Consider the following 26159-nt stretch of genomic DNA (forward strand, 5'->3'; position numbering starts at 1 on the left):
TCTAAATATAAATAAAAAATTACAACAACAACAAAAAATTGTTAGGTAATTATACTTAAATGTATTTAAACCCAGGGAGCTGAGACATTGCAGGGAGTCATCAGTGTTACCTATAACTGTGCATTTAATATGTGGGTAGACAAAAAAAAAAAAAAAAGTTGTGTGTGGAAACTAAACTCAAGTCACTCTGCAGGCACATTTTGAGGAAAACCAATTTGTCATGACCAAAAAATTAAAGAGTAGGCTGAGACCAGGTGCTATTCCGACAATCTTTGTGGTCAAAAAGAGGAGTGCCCTGCTCCACGATGCACCCCTAGACCTGTAAACATACAGCAAATCGCTGCTGATTACAGCTATATTATTTCAGGTGATACATATATAATAAGTACAAACTCGTACTAGTTGAAGTAATATTTCTAATTTTGAAGTGATGTGATATTTTCAATATTTAAAATTAGCAATTCCATGTATTCTGCTTCTATCAGTTTCAAAGGTTGTGGAAAAAATGAATGAGGACACTTAGAGAAGGGAAAGTGACAGTGAAGAAATAGAGGACATGGCTAGAGAGGAGAGACAGGGACAGCTGACACTACTCAGTCAGCATTCCAGTGAACCATCAGCCAGTTACCTGGGTCTATTAAAAAAATTAAAGAGACAAGAAAAAATATTTAAAAATGCAAAGGCAGCACTAAGAAAAATAAAGAATGAAGATGCAGCTTTAAAATAAAAGGTCCCCTCAGCACTCCTGACCTGCATCCTCACTGATGCTCCATCACAGAACAGTCCAGTGGCACCACTAATCCTCCACCTACCAGCACCCACAGAATGTTACAGCATGTTACTTTTATACACTAACAAGTTTAAGTATATAATACAGTAGTATTATAATATAGATAGGTTATATAATATAGACAGGTAATAGTCAATGAAACACAATGACTAAAAACACTCCACCCATGTTTTTGCAAACTCAATTCACTCTAAATTTACATCAATAGGGTGCATTTTATTATTAAGAAATTTAATTATGTAATATGTGTAATAAGGAACAAACTTTATAACCTCATTTTACCACTTCCACTCACCGCTGTCACACGCGGTCAAACGTTAATATTGAACTAATAGGCTATGTAACGTTAGCTAACTTTCCCCACCCAGCAAAAAAAAATGTTTAGACTCCTTTTCTCTAATTCCAAACACGATGGATGAAACTGAATTAAGAGAACAGATTTTACAATTAATAGGGTGTTCGTTACTAACTTTATTCAGCTACAATCCTAGCCTAATCTGTTAGTTATCTGATAACATCCCTTAAATCTACTCATTTAATGAGTTATAATCTACTAGAAGGTTTTAACTTACAGTTTATTGTTATTAAGATGTACTAATAATTTACAATCGTATTATTTAAACGTCTTACCTTTTAAAAGTGCGTCGCAAACGGTTTGTTCTGCTGCATCTCTCCTGCGCGGCATCGGTTTGCTGCTACTTCCGGGAACTATTGAGAGGCTCCACGAGCCGCCATTGCTGTAAAAAAAGCGTTCCATTGGAGTCAATGGAGTTGTCGCAACTCTCTCTCTATATGGCTCTGAGTTCAGGTATGAGAACTTGATTTGGCTTTCCTGACAGCAGAAATATTCTACTTTACTAAAGTCCTAGCACCATGAAAATTGATATTAAAGCAATTTATCTGTGAAATTATGTGATTTGTTAAATGACCTTTTTTTCCAACCACGAACATAGATTGTATCTGCAAGTAATATGGCTTGTGAATGAGATGCCTAATGTACACTTCATAACAGCTAGAATTAATTTTATGTCTTTGTTTTATGTTTTTGTGATAGTTTAAAATTAATGTTTTTAAAAAAGACTAGGACAGAAGACTATTTGTACTGCCAAATGCTCAAGCACCTGTAACATGAGGGTATTTTTACCTCAACTGGTGTTGAGATATTCTTGATAGGCTACCATATAGAATAAATTAAGCTGTTTACTCTTTAACTTAATCTATATGACATAGCAAATTTTTTATCTGTTTAGTTTTATATTTTATATTCATCATGTGTATATCTGTTTAGAATTTCATGTTATTATTGTGTATGTATATATTTACTGTGCATTTTTGGTTTCTATAGAAAACTACACACTAAATACACCCAAACAAAGGATTATACTCAGTCTTTGTTAATAACTAATAACTGAGTTTTTGTGACAAATAAACGGGCCTGTACTATGAAGCTGGATTAGCTGACTAGCCAGGTAAGTTTCATGTTAGTTTGCACCAATCCTGGGTTTTAGGTACCATATAAGTGGCTTGGCTTTTAGCGGCATTCATTGGCATAGTAACTTACACTCCACGGCTAACCTGCTCCGGGACAGGATCTGGGTTAGAGATCTCAAACCTTAAGTTGGACCAATCAGATGTGAGAAAAGTGACACGTGTCTGACACAAAGTCACTCCCCAGTTTATCTGGCTCCAAATTAACAGTCACTAATGCTAAAAAAAAAGGAATATGTCTGGCTTTAATGATAATTACGGAGTCATTTTATGATTTATACACTGAAAACCCTAATAAGTTGACTGAACTAAATTGATTGAGTAAACTCGTTGCCTCAATTTAATTGAGTAATGGAGTCTCCCAAAACTTGCATATTTAGGTTTATTTAACTTGACTGTTTTGTAGACTCTACCTAAATCACTCAGAGGTTTTAAATGTTGATACTTGATTCATTTGAAGTCACCATTGTGGTGGAAAGTGTTTGGTTTAGTTGGGATCTTGGTCCAGTTGCTGCTGGGTTGGGGTATTTTAGAACGCTGTTTTTGTGGTGAAAAAAGACAAATTTAAATGAGCTCAGGTGTTATCAGATGTTTTTTGTTGATGAGAAAGTCATCACATAATACGTATTTGAGATCATAAAATAAGTTTTGTTTGATATTTTTAACAGGCACCAAGAGCAAAATACTTATTTTGAAGATGGACAAAATGAATGCATTTGAAATATTTTGAGTAAAAGGATCAAGTACTCACACACACAGACTTCTAGATTTAGCATATGCATCACAACAACGGTGACAAACAAAAGAGCTTCATAGCACAAACTCATCCTTATTTTACAGCCTTTTTTGTTCTGATTGTCACCATTGATGTGATGCATATCCAAAATCTTGATGTCTGTTTGTGACGACGTGATCTGTTTTCAAAAAGTAAGTACATTATTTTATCTACTAGGTTTCTATCCATAAAAGTGAATCCACAGTTGCAGCAATACATTTTATTTTAACTTGTCACCATTACAAGCAAGATGTGCATGTCTGATCTCAACTCTCATTGCCACAATAACAGTGTTTTACAACACACAAGTTACAGCAGCAAGAGACAAGCTAACACCAACAAAGAGCTGATGACTCCTGAGCTCATTTAAGTTTGTCTTTCTTCGCCACAAAAACAGTGTTTTAAAATACACTGTTACAGCAGCAAAAGACAAGCTAACACAAGAAGTAACTGGACCAAGATCCCAACTAAACCAAACACTTTCCACCACAATGGTGACTTCAAATGTATAAAGTATCAACATTTAAACCTCTGTTAATTCTCAATAAGAGCTTCTCTAGATGTCTGACAGAAATAAAGTCACAAAACCTTGTAAGGAGGATCTGTGAACGGCTATATCGGACGTACAGAAGACATAAAAAACATTTTAAAAAAGACCTCATAAAACATTCTGCCTCCTCAGTGGACATCTTTTCAACGTCTGCAAAGACATAAAAAGATGTCCACTGGACGTAACTTTGCCCAGTGGATTAGATGATGTTAAAATACGCAAACATAGTAATTTTTTGTTAAGTTTACTCAAAAAAGCGCTAGCGATAAGTTGCCTTATTTTTTTTAAGTTGACACAACTTTTTTTTTTACAGTGCAGTATAGGGTTTACTGTATTTTCATAAATATTGTGACATTTTGTCAAAAGGTCAAAGTTTAAATATGCTGTTATTTGTTTTACTTCAGTGTGCAAAAAGTGTGCGGTCAAAAATAAGAACATAATTTTCTGTTAAATTTACATGTTGAGTTAACTTAAATATATAAGTACACTTGAAATTAATACCAAGTTAAGTAAACATAATCGTTTAAGTACATTAAATAAGCACCAAGTTTGGTGAACTGAGTGATTTAAGTACAATCTACAAAACAGTCAAGTTAAATAAACTTAAATATGTAAGTTTTGGGAAACTCCATTACTCAATTAAATTGAGGCAACGAGTTTACTCAATCAATTTAGTTCAGTCAACTTATAAGGGTTTCCAGTGTATTGGTCTAACGAGTTAAGCAGTAACGTTAGCTGCCATGTTCTTTCTCTCAAAGGAAAACGATTGGGCCACTTCATCAAATACTATAAGTTGTCGTTTCAATAATCATACCATATCAAAATCACGTACCACAAGGATAACATATTTCACTAGTAGAAATCATGCAAAACAACTTTATATATACATAACTTTACTCACCTAACATAATACACTAAAAAAAAAACGTCATCTTGAAATGTAGTTCAGCAAACCAAACAGACCAAAAGGACGAATTTTGTAATCCACCAATCAGTGCTTTTGTTCTCTTGTTGCTAGGCAGAATTCCTCCCATGGCCAATCACATTAAAGGAAGAACAGAGTGACGTTGAGTTTTTCCAAAGGATTACTCATGATTTTGAGCTCACAACACTTGAAATCTTAAGTTTATGCATTTTGAAGGTAAATTAGTTAAATGAACTCATATTTTTAAGTGGCAGGGCCAAAACGCAAAATTTTAAGTAATGTTTAGTCAACATTACTTGATTTTTTAAGTCAAGACAACATTAGGGTTTACAGTGTATAATTATTGTTATTCTTATTATTATCATTATTAATCTTTTACACTCAAGCAATTTTAGTTTAACGGTTATTATAAATCATTTATTTTAAATAAATATTAATGAATACAGATCATGTAATATAAATAAGCTGTAGTATCAAAAGATTGCACTATTTAAAAAAAAAAAAATCTGACCTTACATGTTCGAGTCTCTATCACTATATATTTTCAAATGTATAAACTAAGTTAACAAGTTTCACCTGTCACTGCACTGATAGAGCAAGATTATTTATTTTATTTGTCATATTCTTCCATCTCTTAACCTCTAACAAAACCTTTAGTTTTGAATCTCGCTGGGTCTCTCACAAGAAGTAAATCAAACTTGATTTGTGTTGCAAGGTTCGTTATTATCTGTTCGCCAGTGATGTCACACATTCATGTACACGAGCTCCACAAACTCAGGATCAAAGCCTGTAAATGTCATTTGTAAATGAAAACACAACAGCTGATTTATAATTTATCTGACAATTATGGCAATAAACCTTTGAAAGATTTTCCTCTACATTACACCATAGTATTTATAATTATGGTCTATTATTTAGCCGAAATAAAATGAAATATGTAAAAAATTAAACTGCATTCCAGCAAAGAATCCAGTCAGCATAATGAAAGCTTGATTTGCCAGTGAGCATTTAAAGTACACTATAATTTACTAAAGTATTCAGAACTTTAAGTAAAGAGATCTAAATAAAGAGAAAAGACTCACAAGACTGTAGGATGGATAAAAATGTTTACTATATGCACTATTTACATTATGCACTTTATGTAACATTTATTCATGATTCATGAACTTAATTTGAATGCTGACAATGGCATGTAATACAGTCCGGTAGCTATGTCCTGTGGTAAATATAATAATTTATTAATTAAATATTTTGTATAGGCTAATAATTAATATAATAATTTCTTAATTCAAAATAAATTATTAATTAATAAATATCTGAAAAACCTGGGTTGCTATGGTCATGCAGGTTTGTTTATACATTAAACTCTTGGCCACGAGAAACACGTCGTTCCCTCAACATAAGAAGTAATGGACACGAATAATGGATGTCGTTCCCTCAACATAAAATCGAGATAAAACTGTGTCAATGCAGCCATCAGCTACAGTATGAACTATAGATCCCCTGAGGAACAGTTCCACTTATTCTCTACTATAGGACAGGAGGCCCTATACGGCCTATGCTCTCAATGTCAAATGCAGAAATGTTAATCCATGCATTTATGACCTCAAGGTTAGATTATTGTAATGCTTTATTGGGTGGTTGTTCTGCACGCTTAGTAAACAAACTACAGCTAGTCCAAAATGCAGCAGCAAGAGTTCTTACTAGAACCAGGAAGTATGACCATATTAGCCCGGTCCTGTCAACACTGCACTGGCTCCCTATCAAGCATCGCATAGATTTTAAAATATTGCTTATTACTTATAAAGCCCTGAATGGTTTAGCACCTCAGTATTTGAATGAGCTCCTTTTACATTATAATCCTCTACGTCCGCTACGTTCTCAAAACTCAGGCAATTTGACAATACCTAGAATATCAAAATCAACTGCAGGCGGCAGATCCTTTTCCTATTTGGCGCCTAAACTCTGGAATAACCTACCTAACATTGTTCGGGAGGCAGACACACTCTTGCAGTTTAAATCTAGATTAAAGACCCATCTCTTTAACCTGGCATACACATAACATACTAATATGCTTTTATTATCCAAATCCGTTAAAGGATTTTTAGGCTGCATTAATTAGGTAAACCGGAACCGGAAACACTTCCCATAACACCCTATGTACTTGCTACATCATTAGAAGAATGGCATCTACGCTAATATTTGTCTGTTTCTCTCTTGTTCCGAGGTCACCGTGGCCACCAGATCCAGTCTGTGTCCAGATCAGAGGGTCACTGCAGTCACCCGGATCCAGTACGTATCCAGACCAGATGCTGGATCAGCACCTAGAAAGGACCTCTACATCCCTGAAAGACAGCGGAGACCAGGACAACTAGAGCCCCAGATACAGATCCCCTGTAAAGACCTTGTCTCAGAGGAGCACCAGGACAAGACCACAGGAAACAGATGATTCTTCTGCACAATCTGACTTTGCTGCAGCCTGGAATTGAACTACTGGTTTCGTCTGGTCAGAGGAGAACTGGCCCCCCAACTGAGCCTGGTTTCTCCCAAGGTTTTTTTCTCCATTCTGTCACCGATGGAGTTTCGGTTCCTTGCCGCTGTCGCCTCTGGCTTGCTTAGTTGGGGACACTTCATCTACAGCGATATCGTTGACTTGATTGCAAATAAATGCACAGACACTATTTAACTGAACAGAGATGACATAACTGAATCCAATGATGAACTGCCTTTAACTATCATTTTGCATTATTGACACTGTTTTCCTAATTAGTTGCTTTGACACAATCTTTTTTGTTTAAAGCGCTATATAAATAAAGGTGACTTGACTTGATGTAGCAGGAAATCCCTAATATGGACAAAAGCATCCAGCTTTCACTGTGTTATCTGAATAAAAGGCAGAAATATTTGGAAACGTGAAGACATTAAACACACGATTGCGACAATATATGGTTTATTTGTGTTTTTTTTTATCATCTCAACCAGGTAATAAATTAAATAAACAATTCAGTGCTACTTGACATAGCATTTATTACAGTACATAAACTACAGGCTACAGAAACTATTTCTGCCTTATTATGTGATTTAAAAAAAGTGTTTGAAGTACATCAACAAAACATTTATTGGTTATTGTCCAACAGTGTATCTGATTTCTTAGCAAATTAAAATAAAGAAATAAGAGAAAATAAAGTTTCCTCCTATAATCATATTCAGGTTGCATCTGCTTGCTGGTACTGTATATAATACCTGTCATCAAATATTTTATGTAAAAGAATTGTAGTTTACAGCAGAAATGGTGACAAAGGATCGTGACTCCTGGCACAAATTCTGGCAGCTGATACATACAAATATATAATAATAATAACAATAATAATAAACAACACCAACTTTTGGTGCTTTTGGCAGTGAGGGTAGATCCCAAATCCTGCTGGAAAATGAAATCAGCATCTTCAAAAAGCTGGTCAGAAGAAAGAAGGGAGCATGAAGTGCTCCAAAATGTATTGGTAAATGGGTGCAGTGACTTTTGTTTTTTAAATAAACAATGGACCAACACCAGCAGATGACATTGCACCCCAAATCTTGGGCTATGAGCTTCTCCACCCTTCCTCCAGACTCTAGGACCTTAGTTTCCAAATGAAATACAAAACTTGTTCTCATCTGAAAAGAGGACTTTGGACAACTGGAAGACAGTCCAGTTCTTCTTATCCTAAGCCCAGGTAAGACGCCTCAGGAGTGGCTTAACAAGAGGAATATGACAACTACAGCCAAATTCCTTGACAAAACTGTGTGTGGTGGCTCTTGATGCCTTGACCCCAGCCTCAGTCCATTCCTTGTGAAGTTCACTCAGATTCTTGAATTGATTTTGCTTGACAATCCTCATAAGACTGTGGTTCTCTCGGTTGGTTGAGCATCTTTTTCTTCCACACTTTTCACTCAACTTTCTGTTAACATGCTTGGATACAGCACTCTGTGAACAGACAGCTTCTTTGGCAATTAATGTTTGTGGCTTACCCTCCTTGTGAAGGGTGTCAATGGTTGTCTTCTGAACAACTGTCAGATCAACAGTCTTCCCCATGATTTTGAAGCATATTGAACCGAACTGAAAAACAAGTTTGAAAGCTCAGGAAACCTTTGCAGGTGTTTTGAGTTGATTAGCTGATTGGCATGTCACCATATTGTAATTTGTTGAGATAGTGAATTGGTGGGTTTTTGTTAAATGCGAGCCAAAATCATCACAATTAAAAGAACCAAATACTTAAACTACTTCAGTCTGTGTGCATTGAATTTATTTAAGAATTTGAGATGAATTACTGAAATAAATTAACTTTTCCATGACATTGTAATTTATTGAGAAACACCTGTATATTTATTTGTAAGATTTCATTGTGGTATGGAAAGGATTGTAAAGCCCTGCAAAGCGTAATGCTCTCAGCTAAGCACATCTCCAGAACATCTCTACCCTCTCTGCAAGTCATCCACACCAGGAGATGTAAGTCTAGGGCTTTAAAGAACCTCAAGGACTCCACCAACCCTGGAAACCCATTGTTTAATCTGCTACAGTCAGGCAGACGCTTCCACAATCTGCAAAAATGGAGTGGACCAGGAGGCGTTTCTAACCTCATGCTATCAGACTACTAAACATGGAAATTAAGTACACTGCACTTTAGAGACTCTGCTAGTGTAGGGTTATCCAATACCTCCCTGCACACTGCACTTTTTTGTGATAAGCTAGCTATGCAACTCATCTTCACTGCACATTGTTTTCATCTCTGCACAATTAGCTGTGTTGTAGTTTAATATATTGTGTATATTTCATTATTTGTATTTACATTACTCTTTTTTTTTTTTGCAAAGTCTAAAAAGATCATTCCAGGCCTATATTTCACTGCTTGTTGTGTCATAACTGGTACATGACAAATAAAATCTTGAATAATGAAGCACTAATATAAATAAGGTAATATATTATAGGTAATATATTATTCTAACATGGTTATTATATTTTTATATAATTTATATTACATTTTATATAACAGTTATCTGTATAAATTATAAAACACTATGCTAGGGTGATGTTTATTATATATGTATGTATGTGTGTATATATATATATATATATATATATTGCATTTTATATTATCATCTCAAACATGGATTGGCATTTTCTATAATGTCTAAATTGTACATCAAATTAAATATTAGATATTAATTAATATATAATTAGCATTAAACCAACAATATTATTCATATTCTCAAGGATTAAATATTAAGAAGGGGAAAAAATATTGCACATAGCTGACGGTAAATTAACTGTGCTTTCTTCTGCTGCTTCGCGCTCGCTATCAAATTGCTTGTTAAGCGACAGCCAATCAGGGGGCTGTACCCTCCCCCACTCGTCTGCAGCCACCTAGATTTGCTTTGGCATAAGGTTTGACTTTGTAGCGAAGGGATGTCGTCGAATAGAGATTACATTAATGATATGAGTGAAAGATTTAATACAATAATTGAAAGAATTCGAAACACCCAGCAGCTTCCTGAACAGACGTCTTCAAATAGTCTTGTTGAAAGGTATTTATTTCAAATAATCTGGAAAATATCTGCAAAGTACAAAATGCAAAGCGTAGTTGTTCAAATTCACTAACCTTTCGTTATGTTCAGGGTGAAATCATCCACTAAATTAAACTGCTGTAAGAGTGTATCAGATAAATATTTTTTTTTTTCAAAACGTTTTGTATAAATCTATTAATCAACCTCAGTCCTCATCAAAACTATCAAATGTTTAAGAAAAAAATCCAAGATTTTAACTCTTTAATTGCTAAGTTTAAAAATTATGTCACTGATTTGGGGGAAAACACACAAAATGACTTATTTACGATATGAAACTGTATCGGCTGGATTATTATTATTATTTTATTTTTTTTACCTTTTATCACAGTCTTGGGCATGTCAAAGATTAGTAACAACATTGGCTTTGATGCATTGTTAGTTTTGTGCAGCATTAGATTTAAAAATTTTCTCCCTCATTTACTGTTTTAGGCTGTTTTTCCCCGCATTGACTTCCATTATAACGACAGTTTTTGATTGCAAAGCCATGACACCATTAAATCATGCATTCTTGGTGGTTGGTGGTTTTCCCTTTTGGGAAGAGGTAAAATTTTTTACGTGGGACCATTAACCCTTTAGATTGTTCTGTGCAAAAACAAAAGCTTAGTTTCTTACTTGTATATGAAGCTATATAGAGTATAACAGCATATTATAGAGAGTGTGTGTGAGAGAGACCTTTGTGCACTTACCCTGATGTATTTGAGAAAATCTAAATGTACACCTCAGCTCTTAGAACTACATGGAGTAAACAAAAACAAAGTAAGTGTATTCATACACCTGCTGCCTTTTAATGGTGGTGAGCAGCACAGACGTGGATGTGCATTTAAACACTTGCATGCCCTCCTGCTGGTCATTTGATGGCGAGAAGAGCAGCAAGCAACACGAGAATGGGCTTGACTTGTACGGACGTTTTAGAAATGATTATGCAGCCGGACCCCTCGAGTGAGCTGCAGTTTATTTGAAGTTGTTGTTGCATTTTGGTTCATAATAAATTATGTTCATAAATCTGATGCAAAGTAGTTTTCTTTTTTTTTTTTACAGAAAAATCAAAGTGTATCACTGAAGTATTTTAAGGTTTTAAACTGAAGAAAAGTCAAGCATTTCACACACAGGCTGTCCGTACTTCTCACCATCAAAAGGCAGCAGGTGCACAAATACACTTACTTTGTTTTTTGTTTACTCCATGTAGTTCTGAAAGCTGAGGTGCATATTTAGATTTTCAGATGCATCAAGTTAAGTGCACAAAGGTCTCTCTTTCACTCTCTCACACACACTTCTGGACCCTTACGATGGAATAACACATCGTCCCTGGAGTCACTCCTCTGGCAGGCTGAAGGAAGTGAGTTGTCTCCACGCTGGTGGAAAACCACACTTTACCGTTTCTCCCAATCCACCCTGATACAGGATCCTCTGAATCCTCCTCGCCTTCAGTTGAAGCTGGAGAGGATGATGAGGGTGCCACAACAAAATCAGGATCTGACTCTCCTGAGTCTGTGGGGTCAGAGGGAGCAGACAATACATCCTGCAACTCTCTGGAGGGGTCAGGCTCACTGATCTAAATATGACTGGATCGTACTTATTACTACCGGCAGAGAGCACCATTGAAACGCATGCAAACTGCTGACCTAAAATCACCTGATTTTAAGCAAATCAGTCAAACGGGACTCATTTTTATGTTTATGTGTGTGTAAATTAATGTTTACGGTCTTTTGGGGCAGTATAAGCAATATATTTTAACTGTTTAGGTGGGTGTGTCTGCTGAGCACTGACGACACCGGTAACGATCCAACACAAGCCTATTTCTTTAAGAATATAATTATTCTGGAATTAATAAACATGAACGTATAAGTATCAGAAATGGATTTGAATATATGACAATGAAAAATACAATTATGTTGTTAATATTGCTCTATAATGAAATGGAAAATTTACTTACTATCTGGGAAATAAAGCTTTATGTCTTTAAATCAGTACTGTATATAGTCAGTTATTTCTGAATTAATTCAGATTTCAGAATGAGCAGTTTGTCGTTTGTTTTATATGTTGAGATCGTGTCCGTCTGATGTTTATCATGTTCATGGTGTTCGGTACTCTAATAGACATAGGTTTTTAATAAGTAGGGGAAATTCCAGACATTAAAAAAAAAAACATTTACATGACTAGGGTATTTGCATTGTAACAATGTACAGAGATACTTCAGATTTATAACTGCTGACTTGTTAGGTGACTTGTTTTCTCATTAAAATCATAAAATGTTCTATTAATTCAATAGAACGTTAACAAACACTAGGGATTACCAATATGGCGGTGCGGCGGCTTCACTGTCATGACGTCATGAGCAATCCAGTTATATATTATAGATCAGTGGTCAGGCTGCATAATCATTTCTAAAACGTCGGTACAAGTCAAGCCCATTCTCGTGTTGCTTGCTGCTCTTCTTACCATCAAATGACCAGCAGGATGGCATGCAAGTGTTTAAATCTACTTGTTTTGAGAGCTGAGATGCATTTTGATCTTTTCAGATACATAAAGGTAAGTGCGCAAATGTTTTTCTCTCTCTCTCTCTCTCTCTCACACACACACAAACACTATAATTTGCAGTTATAATCCATATAACTCCATATTCAAGCCAGAAACGAAGCTTTTTTGCACAGGCCTATTTAAAGGGTTAATGGTCCCACCTAGTGAATGGCTTTGCAATCAAAAATGCCATCATAATGGAAGTCAATAGGGCAAAAACAGCCACGAACAGTAAATGAGGGAGAAAAAATTTAAATCTAATGCTGCACAAAAACTAACAATGCATCAAAGCCAATGTTGTTCAAATCTTTGACATGCCCAAGACTGTGATAAAAGGTAAAAAAAAAAAGCCACAATCACTTTTTATATTGAAACCAAGTCCCCCCCCCCCCCCCCAATCAGTGACATCATTTATGAATTTGGTAGTTAAAGAGTTAAAATATTGGATTTTTTTAAAAAAACATTTGGTTTTCGTCAGGACAGAGGGGATTAATAGATTCATGCAAAAAACAAAAACATTCTAAAATGCTTAATGTGGCTTAACCTACGTAAACAAGATTCAGGGAAACCCAATTTTTTTGTCAAACCTTACCTGTAATTAGGGATGTCCAGATCTTATCACGTTCTGGAAATTGGGCCCGATCACGTGGTTTCAGACTCTATCGGAATCTGACGTTACCTCCCGATCAGGACTCGGATGGATATATATATATTTCTTTCTTTTTTTTAACACATCTACAGTTAAGGTGATAACTATTAGTTAATTTTTTAACCCTATTCACCTGCAGTGTCTCGCTCGGTATGTTAAACCACGTTAAGCTGTTTCATTATAATGTACTTTAATGGGGGAGAAAATTCTTCAGGTCATATTTTTCACTTTATCTGTGAAGGGCTCCTTCATTTGATAGTAGTTAGTGTTTATAACAAGTAAGGTTTGAAAAAAAATTGGGTTTTCCTGGTTCTTGTTTACATACGTTAAGCCACTTTAAGCATTTTTCACGCTAAGCATTTTAGAATGTCCACCATTACAGCACCATTTGACAAAATACATCTAGAACAGGGCTGGGCAGACAAAGGCACTGTTTGGTCCAAAATCACTAATTTAATGCAATACAAGCAAAATCTTACAGATTTCGCAAGCGGCTTTTATCCATTATTTTCAATGTTTATATTGGGGCTTAGAGGTTGTAATTATCTAGCAATGCACTTGAAGTGATTTGATTAATATGTCTCACTATAGAAATGAGCATTCTTATTATACAAAATGTTTTAATTTCCAGAAACATTTTATTATAGGCTATCCGTTTTCATATTTGTATTTATATCCATTTATATGCACAATGGTTGAGATAAACTGTGGAGGTGTTTGCTGGATTTGTCTGCTGCTTTTGACACTGATAATCACCAGATCCTCCTGTCAACCCTATTAACAAAGGTTATCTCAGAAACCGCAATCCAGTGGTTTGAGTCTTACCTATCAGATAGGTCCGTCAAAGTATCTTGGAGAGGTGAGGTGTCCCAGTTGCAACATCTAACTACTGGGGTGCCTCAGGGCTCAGTTCTTGGACCACTTCTCTTCTCTGTCTACATGTCATCATCATCATTGCTCTTTTGTTGATTTTGATTGCTTCCATCGTCCACATTTGTAATTTGATTTGGAAAAAAGTGGAAAGAAATTACTAAATGTAATAAACCTGACGTTAACTAGCATTATTGACCACTTGCCATTGTATATCTACTCCATTTTGATAAAAATAAATAAATTAGATTTGGGAGCATGGGCTAATGCACTTGGCTTTGCAGTTTCAGTCTGCACTTTTTCTCTAATTTCTTTCAGGCTGAGGATGTTTAGACAGAATTCTGACCCTGTTAGAGGGCCGAGGCGAAGGAGAGTGCAAACACGGCATGTCACATTTAGAGTTGGTCTCATTCTCCTTCCTGATTTGGAAACATTCCATGCCCAAAAAGGTATGATACTAGATTATGCATAAATCCTCATTGTAGAAGAACACTGCAAAATAATAAGATAGTTGTGATTTTATTTATGCACATTTTATTGTAGTGGCAGCTATAAAAAAAATACAGGTGCCGTTGTCTCTATCAGCCGAGGAGTTCCTTGATGTTCTGAAAACTGCATTTCCAAGACTGGGCAGCACTGATTTTGACTTGGCCAGGGTTGATTGTAACAAAAAAATTAGAAGACTTAATGTTTCTCCACTTTCACCATCTGTGCTGAAAGCCAGCAAAGAGCTAAATCGGTCTGCTCTATATCTACTCCCAAAGGTACATCAACCATACCTTGAGCTTAATGTTGTTTAATCAAAGGCGTTTTTATGCACAACCTACACATTCTGATTTTAACATTTCCTTATTTTAATATTATTGTTAATTTCTCTGTTCTTGACCATTTTTTTTGTTACAATGTTGGCTATAACTTTTGATTCTGGTTATGAGTGATCTTGATGTTTTGATATTGAACTTGACTTATGATTTTTATAAAACAATCTTATTTAGTTTAAAAGTCTATCAAAATGTTGTTTTCCAATAAAATAGTTTACTTAAAAAAAAAAAACATTCTAGTAATTGAATTACCCCTTAACAATTTCTAACTCATACAATTGAACTTCTGTTTATTCTCTACTACTTTAAGGAGCGTTTGGAAGGGCAAGCTGAAGAACAGCAAGAAGAGTGTCATGTAAGTTTTTTTTTTTTTTTTACCAACTTACAGATTTGCAATAAACATTTAGCAGTTTACTGAGGGTTTAAATATCCAGATGCCGAAATGTTAAATGTTGTTTTGGTTTGTCAGGATGAAGGCAGCGACTCGGGCCAACGCCTGGACCAAGATGTATTCAAAACCTGTTTCTAGATTTGTGTGCTTCATACTAGTGGTGTAACGGATCACAAAGCCCACAGTTCAGATCATATTGTGGTTTTTGAGTCACGGATCAGATAATTTTTCAGATCAGAAGAATAAATAAAATACAAATAAAACAAAACATTAAGTACGCCTACTTTGATAACACTGCAAAAACTCCTCAGATAAAGTAAAAACATCATTAAAGACAAGTGAACAGACAGTAAAAATAAGAATACACAAATTAAAATAGATAAATAGAATAGAACAGTTACAAATAAAGTTAGGTCTTACAGTACTCGTGTACATAAATGTAGTGATATACTGCATGCATGGTGTACACTATATATTAAATATAGAATAATCAGTAAAATTTTTGTTTTACAGCAGTGAAAGTTATTTTTAGGCTGCTAAAAATAAAAAGGCATGCAATCAATGTACGAATACATGACATTATAATAGACTGTACAAGAATACTTTTCGAGACCGGGATTTTACGATCATTTTGTTTATTTGTCTATTCAAGCTCAAGGAGTCGCAAAACAGAGCTCGGTTATGTGGTTACACGCCATCTGAAAGGTGGCTCTGTGAGTGTCGATCTTTGACTGTGTGTGGCTGAGCGCAGAGAGAAAACTGATTTGTGAAATTTGCTGCTTGCATTTGATTTATAAAAAAAAAAGCGAGTTTTTTTTAATTTTTATTACAAACACGTGCAAATAATAATCTTTTACTATTTAATGGCTAAATGCAGTTAATCCACAAGTCACATGTGTTCCGAACCATGGGTGCTGGTTTATATGGATCACGGATCAACCACCATCTGTTACACCCCTAATTCTTACATCATACCATATTCTGTCATTTAACAATAACTTGTGTATTGTAATGGTATTTTGAAGGATGTACAGGTGGTCGACACCTCAGATTCTCTGAGGCCGCATACAATGGAGAGGGATGTAAGTTTATCCACATGGGATATAGATTAATAAGTTATTATCTATGGAAATTACTCAACATCAAAAGCAGTTTTACTTTGAAAGATAATGAGGTGTTGCAATGCAGCTACACAGGATAATTTTACAGGTTGCACATGAATCTCATGCTACAAAAACGGAAATAGAAAATTATGCTTATGATGTAATCTCCAATAGTTTAATACTAGGGGCTTTTAAAATGTAAAAAATATTAAAGATTAATGTTAATCATAAGTAGACTGAATGGTCTTGCATTCTTAATGTTGCTTATAGGAACTGCGTGAGTGGCGTGCACTTCGTGAAAGTCAAGACGAGGAATACCTTTCGAGTCTGCGAGCTGACCAAGACCGAGTAAGCAATTACAGTTTATATTTATAACTTTTTTTCTGTTTTATACATGTCTTCATGTGTTTGCATGTGAATTTGTCATTTTTTTTTATTTACCCACAGGACCATCACAACGCAGAGAAGCTGATTTAGAGAAAAGACGCAAAGAGGTACGTGACTCATTTGTTGTTTAATTTAAAGGGTTAGATCTTCCAATTATGAAAATTCGGTCATTACTCACCCTCATGTCGTAAGAACCCGTAAGAACTTTGTTCGTCTTCAAACATAAATCAAGATATTTTTGATTAAATCTGGGAGGTTTATGACTAGTCCATAGACAGAAATGTAATTGCTACTGTCAAAGCCAAGAAAGACATTGTTGAAATAGTCTATGTGACTGCAGTGGTTCAACCTTAATTTTATGTAGTGAAAAACAAACTCAGTATTGGGCAACGCTGTGCATGTGAGCACCACATGTGATGCTGACGCTGGAGCCGCCCAATAGCGAGTCGGCATTCTGAACATAGTTATATAAAAGTTGTTTTGTTTTTGTGCACAAAAAGTATTCTCGTCTATGGACCAGTCATAAATCACTCAGATTTCATCAAAAATATCTTTATTTTGTGTTCTGAAAATGAAGGTCTTACTGGTTTGGAGCAACATGAGGGTGAGTTATTTATGACAGAATTTTCATTTTTGGGTGAACTTACCCTTTAACCAATCATAAACTGATTCAATTCAAGATTATTTGTATAGCGCTTTTTACGGTACAAATCATTGCAAAGCAACTTTACAGAAAATGAAGTTTCTACAATATTTAGTATTGATGTGTTTAACTGTGCTTTCTTGACAGGCTTTGGAAAGAAGGCGCCTCAGTTTGAGCAGACTGGCTGAGCCACAGGATGGCATCCCACTTCAATTAAAGTATCCTGATGGCCATATCATTAGGAGAAGATTTTACCTCACACACCCAATTCAGGTATTCAAGCTACTAACATCAATACATAATTTGATTTCCTTTAAAATTTATAATTTTACAAGGCAATGTTGTATTTTAATATCTCAGTATATTTCTTTTTTTTTTTAAGCACCTGTTTGACTTTGTTGGCTCGGATGAGATGGCAACAGAGGAGTTCTTCATCCAGAGGGCCATGGCGCCACGAATCAGGAGTACTACTACATCAATGAGTCCTGCACCGTTTTTGTAACCTGGGATGATGTAATGGACAACACAGACATTGATGTGAGACTCATAACTATGAAATTCAAAACCTTATTAAATTCTATTTAGGAGTTTACTTTGGCTTTTTAATTTTGTTCTGTCAGCACACCCTGGTTCCTATAGAGAACATGCATGAGAACGACTCATCTGGGTACTTGGATAGAACTGTCGGCTCACCAGATTTTACTCATGTTAATGACACTAATGGCACTAATGAGTAAGTGGAAGTTTCCTACTTTATTATTAATGTATTGTTCATTGATTTGCTGGCAGGCCGGGTGCTGCATATAGATTCAAGATAATATGCTAGCCCATCTGTTTTGGATATTGCAAAGCCTCACCTGCAATATGTTTTATTAACTGCTACTGCTTAAGAATATAACTGTCCATGTATTGGTTTTAATTTACTGTTATGCTTTATTTTTCTAGACCAGATCTGAAAACATTACTGGCCACCCTAGTATCGAATGTATGTATTGAAGAGACGCCTAGCAGTAACATGATAAATATATGCAGACAAAACGTAACGGATGGTGCTGTGCGAGCCTTTGCAAGGAGAACCTTTACCCCAGAGGCCAAATTAAGTGTTGTCTTTATGGATGACTTCAATCAAGCGGAGGGTGCAGTGGATGAGGGTGGGCCTAAACGGGAGTTTTTCAGACTCCTTATGGTAGCTCTCAAGGAACGCTCTCTTTTTACAGGGCCACAGAATAATAAGAATCTGTCTCTGGATAGCCGTGGTTAGTATTCACATATGATCTGCTCTTTTTACAAACTTAAATTATATTTATGCCTTTTCAAATGTAGATTTCAATTTATAATTGTTTTATGCAATTATTTCCCACACTCTTACTGATAGAAAAATAATAATTTTCCGTTTTTCAACACTTTTATTTTTGCAGCATTACAGAGAGGTCTGTACCGAATATATGGAATAATGATTGCGGTGGCACTCGTGCATGGAGGGTTGTTTCCTTCCTTCTTTTCTGAGAGGCTTTACCAAAACCTGTGCTCTATTCCATCATCATTACCCACTCTTGAAGAAATCACTGATCTGGATTTGCAGTGGAAATTAAAAAAGGTATGACAATCTTAATTATTCAAGACAATAATGTAGGTATCACAAACTCCAACTTCTACTAATAAACTGTACATGACAAAGATCAGTGAGGCAGAAGATATTACAGCAGCTAGGGATGCCATTATGGAAGCTGCAGATAGCCTATCCTTGTCGGGGTCCCTGGGGCATATCACCACCATGGAGGAACGGGACCAGTTAGTTCAGGCAGCCATTACTTTCTATGTGGAAGGAAGGACTGAAGAAGCCTTACTACAGTAAGTGTGTATATTTTATGTAGTTGTGTGTGTGTGTGTGTGTGTGTATAATGTAATATAATATTTTTTTATATGTAATTTGTGTACTTCCGCAGTTCATCTTTAATGACCAACACAAATTGTAACCTTGTTTTAAAGCCTTCGTTTTGTTTCACGACAGTACCAGAGTGGTTGGAGCAGATATTCCCCCCCCCCCCCCACTTATTGTAAGGAAAAGTACTTGGTGAGCCAGTTTTTATTTGATTTATTTACAAACCTCTGGCTAGTGCTAAACACTGTTACCTTCATTGGTGAACTTGCTCCTATTTGAAAAAATGTGGGGCCAGGGGTTGACCGACACTGTTCGGCCAGAATTGCTTCACTGTATTATGATGGCGAATTGAGGATTTTACTTCTGATTCACTTAACCCAGTGGTTCTCAAAATGTGAGGCGGGACCAAGGGTACGTAAACTGTGGGGGCCGGGTGGGGGGAAGTATTGGAAAAAAAGTGAAAATCAAGGAAAGGCCATCATGGGCATGAATAGCAGTTGGCACGCTGCCTTTATAAAGCTGCACTGAATGGCAATTACACTGAATCGTTCTTCAGATCTTGCCTTGTCACTGTGTGAACAAACCCAACATGTTGCTTGCCAGTTGCCATAGAAAAGCAAGCTTCAGCAGATGAAATGGAATCACAAGCTGCTATTTTGAATGACGCTCACTCCATTGCTGTACGGGTTCTGGTGGGAAGACATAACTTGCAAGAAGCTGAACTTGTGAGGCTCTGTAACAACTACTCATTGGTTGATTGCTGATTGCAGACCACTGTTATCGGAACTTTTATATATTGTTCATACAAAGCATCTCTGAAATATACTTTAAAAAAAACAATGAAAATAATGCAGTTGTGTTACATTGCATGTTGTTTTTTTAGATTTGTAGTGAAATTATTTGGTAGTCAGAGGTGTTTGTGGGTTTTCTGGGGGGAGGGGCTCCAGATTTTATTATAGGTTTACAGGGGGGCAAGACGAAAAAAGTTTGAGAACCACTGACTTATATGATCACTGGGTGTACTGGGGTAACATGATTTTCTGTGAACATGTTTTTAAATGTACAGATAGTCTCTGTATAACGGCATACCTTCTTTTTTACAGATTTGCTGAAGGGCTAAGCACACTTGGCCTTCTGGACATGATGAAAATTCATCACAGCGCCTTCAAGACAGCATTCTGTTCATCTGATAAGCCTCTAAAAGCTACAGACTTGATGATCTTGTTCCCCTCCTGGAAGCAATCGGTGGCGACTGGAAACAAAAGTTGAAGGATTCTGGAGAGACTTCCTTTTAGATATTGAAGCTAAATCTATGATTTGCTGAGTAATTGTCACGGGTGACAGAATGCTTGGGAAAGCGGAACCTTTCTTTTTCCATGTTCCCCGAGGGGATTATTTTGGTGTAACGCCTCACTCCGGTTCCTGGTGTAGCAGAGGCATTGTCCTACCTAATTACAGTGTTGGGGAGTAACTAGTTACATGTAACGGCGTTACGTAATTTAATTACAAAATAAATGTAACAGTAATCAGTTACAGTTACTGAGAAAAAATGAGTAATTAAATTACAGTTACTTATGAAAATTGTAACGATTACAAAGAGGATTACATTTGAATATTTACACACATCCACATACAGCTTATTTCTTTCCCAAATTGCACTAAGACATATGGCCCATAATCTCAGAGACGCGGAAAACACATTCATAGAATCCAGTCATAAAAATGGAATTCAGCCTATAACGCGGACGCAATATGCCACATTTTGGACGAATAAATCAAAAGTAGGTCAGTACACTTGAATCAAAACCCCATATGGACTGATGTCTGTGAATATTAAGCCGCAAAAAGACTGAATATGAATCCTGCACGTTCTGCGTGTCTGTGGAAATCAGGCGCTGACTGGACATCGGGAGAACCGGGACTATTCCCTACCTAATTACCGCTGATACACGGCAGGTGTGAGAGAGAGAGGAGCGGCGTTTGCACAGGCTTTCCGTTTCACAAGAGGAGGATAAAAGAGTCGTTCAGAAGAGAAGAGGAGGGTTGGAGTTGGTAAAAGGCAGTCGGTGTCCAGTTGATCAGTGGTTCGGCTGGGTCTCTGTCGTCGTGTTTTGGGGTAGAAGATCTCCTGTTTGAGCCCTCACATTGGACGTTGTAATCCTGGAAATTCGTGTTAATGAAGAACTGCCATTGGAGTCTGTCGTTTAGAGCCGCTTGTGGAATATTACTGGATTGAACTGCTGCTTGGATCTGTGCTGGAAGAGGAAGAGAGAAAGATAAGTGAATTAATTACATCGTTGAATCAAATGTAGAGCTTGAAGAAAAGACTGTGAATGTGAAATGTACTGTTGAGGAGGACATCTGTTTCAGATACACTGGAGAGGAATTGAGAGTTGAATATTCCCATTGAAATGCATGGATGAAGCGAGGCTTCTGATCAGCCCTACTGTGTGAGTGATTTGCAGTTGTTTGCCTTACCTGATGCACGCTGAATTAATGCTGTGGATTTGTAGTGAACACGAGTGCTGTGTGCTATGCTGAGAAGAGTCTCCCAACACCTGCTTTCATTCTTGTGAAATGATCTACTGGTCCCCATCTAAATTCCAGAACGATACAACTGAACTTGTGAAGTAATGCTTTGTATTATCCTCTCTTCCACGGAGTATTGTCGTGAAGTAATTCCTCATTGAAGGCTCCTGTTAACTCTCTCTCTTTCTCTGAAAATTACAAGTCTCGAAGAAACATTACCTGTTCCTTACTGTCTGAGTCCTACAGATGTGCAGCAACGCTGTGAAGTGAGTTTTAAAGTCACAATTTCCCCCTCACGTCCTGATAAGAGAATCTGCTGTTGAGAGAAGCATTACCTGTTCCTTACCGTCTGAGTCCTACAGATGTGCAACAACGCCGTGGAGTAAGCCTTCCTAGCCACTATCACACCATTGTGTCCCGAAGACAGTGAAGAATCGTCCCAGCGGCGTCTCCGGTCAAATAGCCCGAGAAGACGAGTTGCTCACTCTTTCCTTAAGTTGATTATTATTCAATAAAGATTGTTACTTTTGAACTCCATTACTTGCCTCCTCCTTTGTCCGTCTGTTGCGTTCCTGTGGTATCGGCTCCTCACGGTGGCGTCTGGAGTCAGGGGCGGCTGGTCATCCGAGTCCGCCCCGGCCTGCACCGGTGACACAATCGTATTTTGATTTCATATAAACCACTCTTAATTTTGCACAATCCTGCATCTCACAAATGTTATTGATTTTATTCCATTACTATTTAATAGATGGTGTGTTTGAGATAACACTAGATCAACTGCTGGTGTTCGCCTCTGGAGCTGACAGAATTCCAGCTCTGGGGTTTTCTCCGCAACCAACGCTGAATTTCATTCATGAGACAGGGCGAAAGTACCCTGAGGCCAATACTTGTCTTGTAAAACTAAAACTTCCCATCCATAACCCCTATGAAGTGTTCACCAAGTACATGTGTGAGGGCATTATTCAAGCTCCCACTTTTGGACTGGCTTAAAGTAACTGTAATCAATAATGGATAGTTGAATGTTCTCACAAAACAAAATCAGAAAGTTCAGAACCAGTTCTGTGTTTTTCTTCTTTGATGTCTGTTATTACAAATAACCCAAGAGTCTTAAGGGGAATTTATCAAATGACATAGTGCTTTTCAAAGTTTAGCTGATAGGCCAAGCCTAAAAATTGAGGATTCATATAATGTAATATAACGTTTTGAGGTCTTGTCAAAGCTGTGTTGCACACAATACTTTATGTATTATGAGTTAACAATTGAAATTTGAATGGGTGTTTGGAAATACATCTACCCTAATAAACAGCTAAGTTTGTGCTACTTCAGTTGGATAGGCTGCATTTAAGAACACTTTAAGTCTATAAAAAAGTTTTCTTTGAGCTGGTTTATTATAAACGTTGTAGTTGTGTTCTATGCAAATTAACCCTGTGGGAATCACGCAACAGTGAACAAATAGTTACAAGTATTTATATAACTCCTCTAAATTGCTTAACTGACCTAAATAACTGACAGCTTTAAAATACTTCTACATGCAAATTACACATGCTAAAATCGAGGGGAGATTCTGTCCAAATAAACTTCCTCCGCCCATTTTAGAGTTAATTTTATTCTCCTTCTTGCAATCTGCTGCTCCACACTACCGTCTGGAAGGTTGCAGTAATGCACCTTTTAACTAGGTTGCCAATCAAATCATAAGGAGGTGGCAGTGTGATTGCTTGGTGATTGTTTTTTGGTTGAAGGAAGTGGGATAGAAAAAAAGACGATGGCTTTCGCAAGATTTCTGGATCATTGTAAAGTTACGTACACACAAAGTGCTAGAATTTTCCTCACGGATAATGTATCCAGTGATGTCCTGAGACCAGTGCTTGTAAGGTAAGTACTATAGAGTAGCAATTACTTTACGTTCGATTACGAAATAAGTAATGGACAACACGAGCATGTTTGGCCTGGTATGCTGTTCATGAGGTCCAGGGGGTTTATAGAATTGTGTTATAATAACCCCTATAAATAAAACTAATTATATACTCTAACACTTGAAAAGATGCATCTGCTAGTGGTGCAGAAGGTAAAACGTGTGATATGCATGTATTGACGTGGTCAATCCGCCTTTTGGCGATTTCTTTTTTCCCTTTTCAAATTTTTTAAATCACATCAGAAAAGCATTTATTTTCAGTGAAAAGTAAATAATCAAAGAGTTAAGGGTAGGGAGGGCTTTATTGTCCCAATAAGGTGGCATCCATTAAATTGGACTCAATAAGTTATAATTTTTGCATACTGTTTTATAATATACTACAATACTGAGGTGCAGGTAATTTCCACTATTTGCAGTAAGTGGTATACACAGGAGAAAATCCTGCTATTTTTATCATAGTATAAATCGAATCTATAGATATTTCCGTCTAGTGTAAATAGCATAGACATATCACTAAAAAATGCTGCTATTTGCACTTAGTCTAAATAGCTGCTGCCTTTGACAAGATGTCACTTAAAATAAACAAAAACCTATAAATAAATAAAATAAACCGAAATTATTTAAAATATTTTGGAAATTAGATAAGACTGTCGCTGACCCTAAACAGCAACTTCCTAATTTATTAACTTTCTAAAGTGTTAAATTTAGTGCAAAAACAAGTAAAAAAACAAACAAAAAAAAAAACGGCTTATAGTAGCTGGATCTGGCAACTAGATATGAAAAGACGGTTCACTCGCTATGAACTGGAGAAACTACAAAGCGCAATATGATGGAATACATCTAACGTTAGCCTCAATAAAAGAGCCAATTACTGATTGATAATCGTTATGTCTTGCAGCTTCCTTTAGGGATCCGGTTCCCATAAAAACTGAACATGCACCTTCTTCGAAATAAAAAATATATATATATTTTATGTTTGAGCAAAAGAAACAACATTTGTGTTGTATTTTATGTCAGATTTGGTTACTGATTTGAAATGCGTTATTTAATTATGAGTTCGAGTCCAGCAGTTTCCGATTTCAGGACTTATTTTATGGATGCCTTGCAAATATGACCTCCGAGAAAATCCTCAAATTGGGACTTTGAGCATACCCTAATTTTTTCTTTCATACCGGTGTCGTGATGAATTTCGACTCCCTGCCAAATTATTACCAAAGTCCTTTTAAGGGTATTCTATAGTCTTTGTTATTACACTCCTCATTTATCCTAACACCACCTCTAATCCTAACCCCTCGTCCACACCTAATCCTAAATAATTTGGTGTAATAATTTGGCGGGGTCAGAATTTTGAACTTGTTCAACCTAATTGCTTGTAATAAAAATTCAATTTAGAGTTATAAACGGTCTTCTTGTTCTCAGATGTGCTTGAATGGGTATAGAGATTGTAATCGTTACATTCCCATTAAAAATGTTGATATTAGATGTTGTAATTTAGATTTGTTTGTGTCCCATTTTGTTGTGCCAATTCCCTAGACTGGAAACCCTTGAAAGGAGCATAAGATGGGCAAGAGGGAGGATTCTCCATCTTAATGATGCTGATGAACTTCTCCCATTAGTTAGCGAATTTATTCAACTTGTGAAAACCGCTTTGTCAACTGAAGAAGGTAATGACTTTTATTAATACTGTGGGCCATTTCTCACCAGTGAGTAAAACTTTAAGGGTATAGTTCAGCCAAAAAATGTAAATAGTTTTCTTTTATTTTCATCATTTATTCACCAAGTCATTCAACATGACTTTGCCTCAAAATAAGATTTAAAACGGCTTTTTCCCCACAGGTAATACTTTTACTACACATGCGCAAGGGTTCCTCAACTGAACCAGGAGATAGGCTTAAAATGTTATTTTAAATTAAAAATAACGGAAACATGTTGGGACTTTTCAAGTGTAAATTATAGAGGATCAAGTTATTAAATTGTTGTATTAAATAAGTACCTTATTTTGTCAGTTGTTAATTAGTCATTGGTCAAGGAGCATACAGTTCACATGACAAAAGAAAACATGGCGAATGTAATGCGTCTGAAATGTATTCATACTGCACAAACACATACTATATAGATTACTACTATATTTTAACAGTTAATTAGTCTAAATTAGTTCATTCTGTAACAGTATGCGGGAATCTCAGATACAGGGATAGAGCTTAATTCAGATCTTTGGATAATGGCTGAAATGTGTTTTGCTGACATTAGGTACCTTTGGATATCAACTGTTTTATTATTATTATTTTATAATGTCAAACTTTTTCTTTTTCCAGGTGTAGTTATC

At 36.2% G+C, this 26159-nt stretch overlaps 1 protein-coding gene and 2 long non-coding RNA genes across 3 annotated transcripts; 2 read left to right on the forward strand and 1 right to left on the reverse strand.

Annotated features, from left to right (window-relative positions):
- Nucleotides 1-594: 594 nt before the first annotated feature.
- Nucleotides 595-1596, reverse strand: LOC132111236 (uncharacterized). The gene is made up of 3 exons (XR_009424772.1): nucleotides 1421-1596; nucleotides 751-808; nucleotides 595-634 (listed from the first exon to the last, which is right to left on the reverse strand). It is a non-coding gene; the product is annotated as an uncharacterized LOC132111236 (long non-coding RNA).
- Nucleotides 1597-18121: 16525 nt separating this feature from the next.
- On the forward strand, nucleotides 18122-20690 carry LOC132111237 (G2/M phase-specific E3 ubiquitin-protein ligase-like). The gene is made up of 5 exons (XM_059518389.1): nucleotides 18122-18243; nucleotides 18456-18766; nucleotides 18929-19107; nucleotides 19189-19361; nucleotides 20496-20690. The coding sequence occupies exons 1-5, from the start codon at nucleotides 18155-18157 to the stop codon at nucleotides 20659-20661; spliced, it is 918 nt and encodes a 305-aa protein (XP_059374372.1). The 5' UTR covers nucleotides 18122-18154; the 3' UTR covers nucleotides 20662-20690.
- Nucleotides 20691-23627: 2937 nt separating this feature from the next.
- LOC132111238 (uncharacterized) lies at nucleotides 23628-26100 on the forward strand. Its single transcript, XR_009424773.1, has 3 exons — nucleotides 23628-23793; nucleotides 25367-25497; nucleotides 26084-26100. It is a non-coding gene; the product is annotated as an uncharacterized LOC132111238 (long non-coding RNA).
- The last annotated feature ends 59 nt before the right edge of the window (nucleotides 26101-26159 follow it).

Source organism: Carassius carassius, chromosome 30 (genome assembly GCF_963082965.1).
Source record: "Carassius carassius chromosome 30, fCarCar2.1, whole genome shotgun sequence".
In the NCBI taxonomy this organism is placed as follows: Eukaryota; Metazoa; Chordata; class Actinopteri; order Cypriniformes; family Cyprinidae; genus Carassius; species Carassius carassius.